The 10,411-nt window shown below is 42.6% G+C and overlaps 1 protein-coding gene across 3 annotated transcripts in view; it reads left to right on the top strand.

Moving 5' to 3' along the window:
- The first annotated feature begins 4,708 nt into the window (after positions 1–4,708).
- The window catches only part of SLC39A8 (solute carrier family 39 member 8), an 84,102-nt gene continuing 78,399 nt past the window's right edge, over positions 4,709–10,411 (top strand). The window contains exons 1-2 of one of the 3 annotated variants that reach the window (XM_004748165.3): positions 4,709–4,838; positions 5,559–6,010. In XM_004748165.3, the coding sequence (XP_004748222.1) occupies positions 5,792–6,010 (219 nt within the window). In that variant the 5' untranslated portion in view covers positions 4,709–4,838; positions 5,559–5,791. Of the gene's footprint in view, positions 4,839–4,983; positions 5,134–5,164; positions 5,306–5,558; positions 6,011–10,411 lie in introns of those variants that run through there. The other 2 variants (XM_004748164.3, XM_013054042.2) reach the window with 2 other exon arrangements.

Genomic DNA, 10,411 nt, shown 5'->3' with positions numbered 1-10,411 from the left:
AAAGCAGTCTTTTGTTCCAAGGCATTCTTGGTGCTCTTTTCCATTTCTCAGTGGCACCTCACTGGGCTGATTACGCAGGTCACATTACCCTACCATGTTAGCTTATAATAATACTGACATTCTGTTTTATAGTTTATAAAAAGTCTTCACACACCTTATCACATCTGATTCTCACAGTTATTTGGTGACATAGATTGCACAGATATTATTTTAATCCCCATTTTATAGATTAGGATTTAGTTCACAGAGGACTCGCAGAAATCTGATTCCTGGCTACACTGTAGCACTGTTGGCTGAACAGACATATAAACACATATGATATGGACAGAGTCATTACCTTACTCTTACTTGCGATTTATGTGTGGCATGTTTGTAATAATGAGGAATGGATATTATTTGGTGCTTATAGTATAGGAAAAAGGAGGCTTAAATTCACTGAGGAGATTTTTTTTTTTTAACCACAGATGACCATAAAGAATCTTTTGGAGCATCAGTAGATGAAGTCATCTTTGACCCAGTGGAACTTGGAGAGTTTTTTGGGTTCTGTTAGATGCTGCTTTATGCTCCAGACTCTCCAGTTCCAAAGACTGCCTTGTGGTTCTTTTTGCTCTTTCAGGTCTCTCAGCACTTTTTAATTTTTTTAAAAAATTTTTATTTTCATGTCCCTCAGCATTTCTTCATCTTGCAATGTGCTTCCACTCCTTGTTTTCCTCCCAAACTTCTACTTTTCCTTCAGGCTCAAGGGTTACCTGCTCTATCAATTATTTGCTCAGCATCTTCTGCAAATATAGGGGCTTTTATCTCTCTCTATCGCAACGTTTAAAATTACTTCACTACGGCAATCATCTTACTTCTCTCTAAACTGAACTACAAGCTTCTTAAAGCTAAGCTAAAATGCATCCTTTCATTCTTGTATCCCCAGAGAGTATGGATTGTGATACAGATGTTAAAAATATGTATGAAATAAGTAAACTGATTTCGCTGAATATTATAAAGTTGGGATTTTAGCAAAACTTTTAGATTTGATTTCTATGTAATTTGTTGTGGGAACTTCCTATCTTTCATACTCATTGTTTTATTTTTTAAATTTTGAAGCAATAACAAACTTACAGAAAAGATGCAAGTGAAGACCTTTCCTCATTGAACCATTTGAGTGTAAGTTGCTGATCTAATGCTCCATTATCTTGGAATACTTTATTTTTATTTATTTATTTTTAAAAAGATTTTATTTATTTATTTGAGAGAGAGAGAGAGAGAGAGAAAGCACAAGCAGGGAAAGAGGCAGAGGGAGAAGCAGGCTCTAGGCTGTGCAAGAAGTCCAAAGTGGGACTTGATCCCAGGACTTTGGGATCATGACTTGAAACAAAGGCAGTTGCTTAACCGACTGAGCCTACCCAGGCACCCTCTTGGAATACTATAAAATGTATTTTCTACATTCTTTGACCACTTTCTTGTCTTCAAGCACAATGAGAGACTCCAGGGTTAGCTTGTGCTTTGCCTGCCTGGAGTCAAACCTTTCTCTAAAGAGCTCTGGTTCTTATTAGTGAATAAGTTTTATTTTATTTTTAAAAGTTTATTTTTACTTATATAATCTCTACACCCTACATGGGTCTCAAACTCATGATCCCAAGATTAGGAGTCCCATGCTCTTCCAATTGAACCAGCCAGCCACCCCCCGAGAATAGTTTTCAGAAGCCAAGCTGAGGGTCATTGGTATTCTCATTGATTGCTCTTAGGGCATCACTGTTTCCGGGACCTGCCAGTGGACAGAGCTATGGTGCTTTTTCAACTATAGTGAAAACCATGAATTTGCAATGATATCTCCAATTTCAAACCAACGGCATGGGTTCGTTCTAAATTTTCTCCCTCTCTGAGTTTGCAAATTCCTTCCTTGACAGTGAGAAAACTGGCTGCAATTATTATCTTTATTTACTTGTTTAATGAATCCTTTTATGTATAATTAATTTTTTTCTTTCTGCTGCCATTTTCTTCCCCCTCATTCCCTCCCTGTCTTGCTTGGATTCTGACACTCTATGATTCTGGGCCCCAAATTCATATGAGGGTTTTTCCCCACACATATCTGAGCAATTTTCAGATACTAGCTGAGTGTCCCACAATTAATTCCATCATACTAACTCTCATATCCGGGTGCTGACATTTGTGCTGGGTGTATGCACACACTCTTGTTGTCCAGAAATAAATGCCCACTAAGGAGGTATCTTCTGATTTTCCATGTTCCCTCTACATCTGGACACCTTTGCCACCCTGCGTGGGCTACAGCTGCCCACACCAAATTTCCCTCCTACTTGGATACCCTTTTTCTCTTGTTTAGGTTCCAGCACCCCACTGTGACTGCCCTCCACACAGCTACTATTTATCTATGCTATGCTCCACTTCATGGCTTTAAGACTGGAGGGAGCAGAAGAGAAGGGAAAGGGGAGAGGGATGTGTTGTCTCTTAGATTTGCTTATTAGTCATTCTATAGAGAAATGAATGCATGAGAAAGTTTAAAAGAAGCCCATTTGCTCCTTATTTGCAATAGTAACAAAAGATGTGGACTGGGAAAAATTTGAAGCTATTAGAAAAAACAAGACTTGACTTTAAATGCCCTTTCAGTCAGTTAAGCATCTGCTTTCCACCCAGGTCATGATCCCAGGGTTCTGGGACCAAATCCTAAACTGGGCTCCTTGCTTAACAGGGAGCCTGCTTCTCCCTCTGCCTGCCACTCCCCCTGCTTGTATTCTCACTCTCAGTCTCTCTCTGGAAATAAATAAAATCTTTTTTAAAAAAAATGTCCTTTCCATTGGTGATTTTTTTTTTTTAAGAGAAGAGGGGGCCCAAGGAGAGAATCTTTTTTTCCCCCCTTAAATATTCACTTATTTATTTATTTATTTATTTAAAAGAGAGAGAGAAAGAGCACAAGTTGGGGGACAGAGGGAGGTGGATATGCAGACTCCCCCTTGAGCAGGGAGCCCACGAGGGAAGAGCTCAGTATCAAAACCCTGAGATCATAACTTGAGCCCAAATCAAGAGTCAGACCCTTACCTGACTAAGCTGTCCAGGTGCTTCTCTTCTAGGAGTTTCATGTTTTGTTCTGAAAGATGACTCCTAAATTAGACATTTAGAAATAAGGCTGGAGTGGATACTTGTTCTTCTATCCCAATTTTCCTGTTTCATAGATGAAGGAATTGAACCTGTCACCCAGTTTCATAGGTGAATTGTCAGAAAGACAAAGCGTCTTTTAGTATCCTGGCTGGACTTCCTGGCATGCTCCCTTAAATATTATCATTTGAAATTACTAAACCTCTCAGGCAAAGTTTTGAGAGAAATTATAGTTATTAACATTACACTTTATATTTTAAACTGGAAGTCTTTTTTTCAGTAATGATATTGCTGAAAGAATGCCATATTTTGAGCCCTAAAATATTATCTGAGTAGTACTTTGGTGATTATATTTCATTAGAGTGGAAGATCTAGAAATTAGCCTTACCGGTTTGGTAGTTAGTAACTTGTAATTTTCTGAATACTCTCTCTTAATTGCATCCTTAAATTATATTAACTGCATTTGGTAAAATTGCCGAGCAAGTTGATTATTACTTATTTTACTGTTTATTGTCTTTTGGTGTTGATGGGCAGGCAAAATGTATATATATATAGATGTGAATGGCTAATACAAAAATTTTATTTAAAAAAATCCACAATACAAAATTGGTATTAGTTAAAATCCATTTATATTTGTGGAAAATCCAACATCTTATCAATGTTGCACTTCAGGCTGGGAATAAACAGCTTGCTGGATGTGATGAACCATCTGAGCATTCACTAATTTCTAAGAAGCACCTTGAGTAACTGAGATCAAAAGGAAAAATAACGGTGACATGAGTTTTCTTCTGGCCCTTGGGTGAGATATTTGCCCTTTATGTACCATTATAATTTCATAAATTATTACTAATAAATATACAGATTTTATAATTGGGAGGGACACACCATCAAGATCATTTTGCTGATCTCCCTCCAAGACAGGAATCCTTCTATCACTCACCTGTGGGGTTGAAATACTCGCGATCTTGGAGAAATCACTACCTCCCAAAGCACTTGTGCTTTATATTCTGCGGAAACCTTCCTCTTGGTGACTTTGCCCTGTTACTAGTCAGAATACAGTTAAACATTTTCCATAGGACAGCCCTTCGGTTATGTCCACCTAGAACCTTATTATCCCTCTGGAATTTTCTCTCTTGTCTCTATCTTTCACATTTACATTTTAGTTCCCCTTCCACATCTCCTTGCCTTTTTCTGCACTTAGAATATCTTAAAATCTGCTGTTTAAAATCTGCACTTAGTATCTCCTAAAATCTGCTGTGCACTCTGAGCCGAGTGAAAGGCAAGAACAACAATTTGAATTTCTTAGTGTCCTTAGCCATGTAGCAGCGAACCAAGATTTACTTTATTTCGGGACAATTATATCCACTAGACACAACCTTTGTCCCCAAACACCGCATTCACTTTGCACAAGCTTGTTGATCTCACACCTAAGTCAGCTTTTCTTGAACCCTCATTTGAACAAACAAACATTCATTCTGATCTGCGGATATCCTGTGCGGCGTCAGGAAGGGCCGACCTGGGCAGTGCAGGCTCAGTTCGCCCGCCACCACGCTGGAGATCTGGTTTCCTTTTTTTCCTCGGAGTTTACCAAGTAACACAAAAAAGCAATTCCTGCTAATCTCTTAGACAATGCATGGGGTGACTCTATTCCAGGAAGCTGGTTTCATCAAGGTAACAAAAGAGACCACCGAGACCAGAAAGGAGGCTGGGGACACCGACACAAACGTGGCATTCAGGTAACCCCCCGGGGTGAGGGTGGAGAGCCCTGTCCGGTGAGGAATGCGCCAACGCCAGCGGCTCTGCGCCCCGGCGCGGACGAGCGCGGGAGTTCGGGCTGGGGGAGTGCGTGTCACCACGTGCCAGAGAGGCGGGGACAGGGCCCGCCTCTTATCTGTAAAGGGCGTAGGGCCGGATCGTGGAGTTTCAGAGCTGACTAGCCAGAGATAGTGTTGAGAGACAGAGAGAAAGAGAGAAAGACTGAGACTCACGTGGACACACTCAGAGACGCAGAGACAGAAACAGACAGGCGAGGTGAGAGATTAGCAGGCTACGGTTTGCCAAACCCAGCGAAGAGGTCTGGGAGAGGGAGGGTCCCGCAGAGACGCAAAGTCCAGGACTCCGGAGGGGCTGCAGCTCCGTGGGGACTGTCTCACGCCGTCTAAGTTTGCTCTGAGGGAATTTAGCCCCAAGACAGGAAGAAGAGGTGGGGTTCTCTAGTGAGAGCGGTTTTCGTTCTTCCTTCCTAAAGAAATTGTTTGGTTGGGGCTTTCTATCCTGGAGGAACCTGTGTCACCACGCTATGCAAATCCTGGGACTTCTGCAAACCTGGCTCGGGAGCAGTTGGCCCCCTGCCTGGCTGGGCGTCCCAGGGCTCCCGCAAGGCCCTGCTCCCGGGGTTGGCCGGTGGGTGGCCCGCTGGCCTTTATCTCTGTCCCCCTTTGTCCTCTTTATCTTAGGCTCTCCAGGAGGCCCGGGGGCCCACTCAGCTTATCGCTCCCCACCCCCACTCCACCTGCACTTCAATGCCCCGCAGGTCGCGGGCTGCTGCTCTTCCGAAGGCGGCGGAGGACCAGGGGCGCCTTCGTCACCGCTGACTCGGACCCGCGTGGACCACGCCTGATCGGTGCGCCCAGAGCGTCCCGGTGCGCTTCAGCCCGTTTCAGGTCCTCGAGAGGCAGCCCCGGCCGGGATGGTCCCGGGCCGGGCGGTGGCCGGGCTCCTACTGCTGGCGGCCGCGGGCGTCGGAGGCACGGCGCTCGGGCCCGGGCTCGCCTTTAGCGAGGATGTGCTGAGCGTGTTCGGCGCGAATCGGAGCCTGTCGGCGGCGCAGCTCGCTCGCCTGCTGGAGCAGCTGGGAGCCGCCCCCCAGGAGGGTGTCGCCGAGCCCGGCCGGCTGCACTTCAACCAGGTACGGCGGGGGCCCCCCGCGGCCCTGCCAGGCTCTCGGTGGCGGTGAACTTTCATTTGTATGAGAACACTCTTTGTTTGGGAGAAGTGAGGGAGGCAGAATAGCGTGGCATTTTTCAAGCGTGAGGCGGTGACTCATGGGTGGCACTTGGTTTTCACCACACTGGGCTTTTCTTCCACCGGGCTTTTATAAGCTGGTGTTGTTGAGGGAGCTAGAAGTGGCAGTTTTACTCCTGATGAGCTGAGAGGTCCCACGCTTGTGGTTATACAATTTCAGAGAAGAGTTTATTAAGTAGTTGAGGGCTGGAAGCACCTTATGAGGTGGTTTTCTATTGGAACAGCGGACCTAAATCTTCCTTGCAAAGATAAAGGCTCACAACCCGCTCTCATCAACAGTTGCTTGATGGGGAAGAACTGCCAAGGAGATACGATGCAGTTGTCTTTCCTGGGTGGGTTTCACGAGGCTTATAGAGCTGGGGGGTCCATTGCACAGAGATCAGGAAACAAAGGAGGCTCTGACCAAGATCACATACCCAGTTGGTGCCTGGACAGGGCTTAGAGCCTTTGTTTTTAATCATTGGTCAGGTCAAGTGTTTGATTCTAATTTTCATTCAAAATAAAAAATGTATTTCTCAGTATGTATACACAGTATTAGCTAGACATTCCGTAAGGCCTAGAATACAAGGACAGCCATGAGCTACCTGGGAGAATTTTAAGGTCATACCTATTAGTAAGTTTCCAAAAAAAAAAAAAAAGATGCCATTATAGATTCCTAGTCACCTCCATAATAAAATATTCTGTGATTGAGTATTTCTTAAAACTTCAAGGTAGGCAAAATGTGCTATTAGCATCCTTCGCAGAAGTCCTCACCACTTCTAAAAATTTAGTTCACTCAGTGCTTTGATTTTTTTTTTTCCTTCTCCTCTTGTTCCAGTGACAACTGATGATGAATGGCAGTATGCAGTATTTTGCATAGTGTTTGCCACTTCTGGGCGATATGTTAGTTTCTCTTAGAAAAAGTGTTTGTTTTCAGATGTTTTGGGAAATACTGCATACTATGTATTCTCCACTCAGGAATTTAGGATCCTGATATCCTAAGATACCTAATCTTAGATGCCCGATAGGGAAACTTTAATCAGGTGAAATCCTTGCTAATAAAACTATAGCTAGGTTGGCATTCTTTTTATTAGAAATATCTTACCTCAATTAAAACATACAATAATTGGGAAGTAGAACTTTCTGATACCATGGGGTGGATGGGGGGTTAGAGGGCAACCTGCCTTTGATCTAGAAGGGTTTTATGGTCTGCTTATATAAGTTCTTTAGTAGACCATGTATAGTTCCCGTTCTGGCATGATACTGCCTTAGGTTTAATGTCTGAGAACTTCTATGTTGGAAGACTGAAATGCTCCCATAGTATATAGCTATTTTAGAAAATAAAGCAAACACCTTCCTAAGTATTTTCTGTCTAGTTGCAGTCTCATTTCAATTAGGGGAAATAGCTGACTAAAGTATTCTAGGAGGAGTAGGGGCGGTCATATGCCTGCAAAGGAGTGTGAGGAGTTCGCTTGCAGCTGCGTATCTGAGGTCCACACATTGTTTTCACTTAAATTATCTCCTTATCATGTCTGGAGGGGTAGATGAATTATAAGGTGACAAAAGACCCCTGAACCATCTGTTGGCAAAGACACTGGAAAATATGCCTAAATTTTTCAGGAAAATCAGATAACTTTATTAGCGATATGATCCCTGGTTTATGAGTAAGTTGGATGCCTCAATAAGTAAATTATAGGTATGTGGACACCTTGTTTCTTATTCTCATGTTTGCATATTTAACTGCCTTCATTATGGCATCAAAAAGAGAGAGGAAGAAGCTCATAATTACTTTGGAAACAAAGGCAAGCTGAGGAAAGTTTATCATGTAATCAGTTCTAACAAACATCAACTAAAAAGTTCTAAAGAAAACAATAGTCATAAGTTAAACGGTGACAAATGAAATGCCATTAGAGAGAATCTACTAATTTGCTGGCATTCAAATCTGCTGCAGCAAGACACCATCCAATTTGGGACAAGATTTAGAGCTATTAATATTTCTATTTTTTAAGAAAGACTTATTTATGATTTGAGAGAGAGAGAGAAAGCAAAAGCACAGCACACACGAGTGTGAGGGACGGAGGGAGAGAAAGAATCCCACATGGAGCCAGCACTGAGTGCAGAGCCCATCAAGGGGCTTGATCTCACCATCTTGAGATAGGATCTGAGCTGAAACCAAGAGTGGGCTGCTTAGCTACCCAGCTGGCCCTTAATATCTCTATCTTAAAGAATGCAACTTCAGTTTCCCCGCCTGCCTTAAAGTAGAATAAATAATACATGGGACTATTGTGAGAAGCCTGACTTTCTGACTTTGAATAAGGCTGGGAAAACAGAATTTATTTTGATGAGCCAGGGATTTATTGGATTTTCTGAGCGATCTATTTACAAATGACATTGTTCCTTTGGATGAGGGCTGTGATGTTTCTCAGGTCAGCTTTTCTCGAGTAATAGACTAATGTGCCGTGGAATTTTGTTAGACAGTTTTGGAAGGGGGTTTCTAACACCTTTTTTCAGTATCCCTACATACTATTAAATTAAGTTGTCAGTGTAGGAGATGAAAGTGGCCAGAGTTCAGACTGGAAGCTACAGAACAATTGAGTTTTATCTTTCTGCTTCTTGTGGTTACTGAGGGTACAAATAGCTGGTAGAAGAGGTGACCCCAGCAATGAGAGGACGGAACTCTTTGAGCTAATTGAGTCTTTGGGGCCCCAGGATTGGGTGTAAGTCTGATCTCTCTCGGGGGGGGCGGTTCTTGGAATAAACAGGGGCACCCCAATTGAATGAACACCCTGGCTGATTGATATAGGGGACTTAAGAATAGCTTCAGTGTTACCTTTTGTTTGTCCGATGTTCTTCTCTTCTTCTTCAGATATTCTTTTCTCTTCATTTTCTTTTCAGAAAAACCCCTCACCTCCTAGTTCTTAGGTGTAGACACTGGTTAAACAGCTTCATAAAGGAGGAGACTCTCATCCTCCAAATGGTAACACGAAGCTGCAGGAAATGGGTCTGTTCAGATAAGGCAGCCCTGCAGGGAGGGTTAGTAGGGGAGCTGGAGACATGGGGGTGGGTGTAGGAGGGGGGCATGCGAGGCGACCTTTGTTTCACCTATCACCCAACCCTATGCTTTTACTTCTCTCTCTTAACTCTTCTTCTTCTTCTTCTTCTTTTTTTTTTTTGCAATGTATCTTGCAGCACATCTCCTGCTTTTGTTTTTCCTTTTATGTTGCTACACCCTGTTACCTGGACCTTGTTTTTAAACCTCTTCCAATTCATACCCAATCTTCCCAATGCAACACTTGCAGTATGCCTCTCCCCTTTCAAAACTCAGCCACGAGCTGGCTGTCTCTTTGCTGGTGAGGTTTAAATCCCGAGACTGGCATTCAAGGCCCCCATCCCTGCTTTAAGATGCCAACCTACCCCTCCAGACTTAGCACTAAACTATTAGCTCTTCTGTGAATTCATCTGAAACTTCTGCACAGCCACTTCCTAGCTCATTATCTTCCTTGTATCTTTCCCGTTTCCAACTAGAAAGTCCTTTTCCTTGAATTACCCTATCAAAATTGTACAGTTTTAAAAGAAGGGCTGAACAACTCCATAAAACCTTTCTGGGACATCACAGCCAGGACCAATTCACTGATTTCTCTCCTTTTTAATTCCTACAATATTTTTTATTATGCTGTTTACACTTAACTATGCATGTGTTCAACAGATACTTTGAATGACTACTATATTCTAATTAAAGTGGTCATTTTAAGAGTAGAAATCTGATCATATCACTCCTTTTACTAAAGCAGTTCAACTCCTTCAAGATAAATGTCAAATTCTTTAATGTAGCTAAAGCCCTTTTAAGATCTGGTTCCTGAATATTCCTCAAGCCTTCTCCTTTGCCACCACTGTAGTCTTAATGGACTGCTCATAGTTCCTGGTTCTCCGTGTATATCTGCCGATGTTTCAGCTGCCAGTTTAGACCTTATTTCTTCTGAAAAGTCTTTCTTGATCGGCTCAGGGGTTTAGTAGGAGCCCTTCTCTGTGATTCTATGTTAACTGGTGCCTGTGTAATCAAAATATATATTGGCAATTATATCATAATATTATAAAATGTAAATAATTTTATGCATTACAATTTTCTGTTTATATGGCTCTCCCCAACACCCCTCCTCCCAGCCCCAACCTCTGCAACCAACACAAACACAAATGATTTTTAAAAAATTGAAGGGAATGACCTGACTCATCTCTAGGGGCTGGTATAGTGCCTGGTATACATAACACACATTTTCTGCATGTTTTGAGTGAATGAGTGAAGATTGTT

This window comes from Mustela putorius, unplaced genomic scaffold, assembly GCF_011764305.1.
Source record: "Mustela putorius furo isolate JIRA1106 unplaced genomic scaffold, ASM1176430v1.1 tig00003871_pilon_pilon_pilon, whole genome shotgun sequence".
Lineage (NCBI taxonomy): Eukaryota > Metazoa > Chordata > Mammalia > Carnivora > Mustelidae > Mustela > Mustela putorius.
Note: the sequence above shows the minus strand (reverse complement) of the source record. Positions and strands in the feature narration are given on the sequence as shown.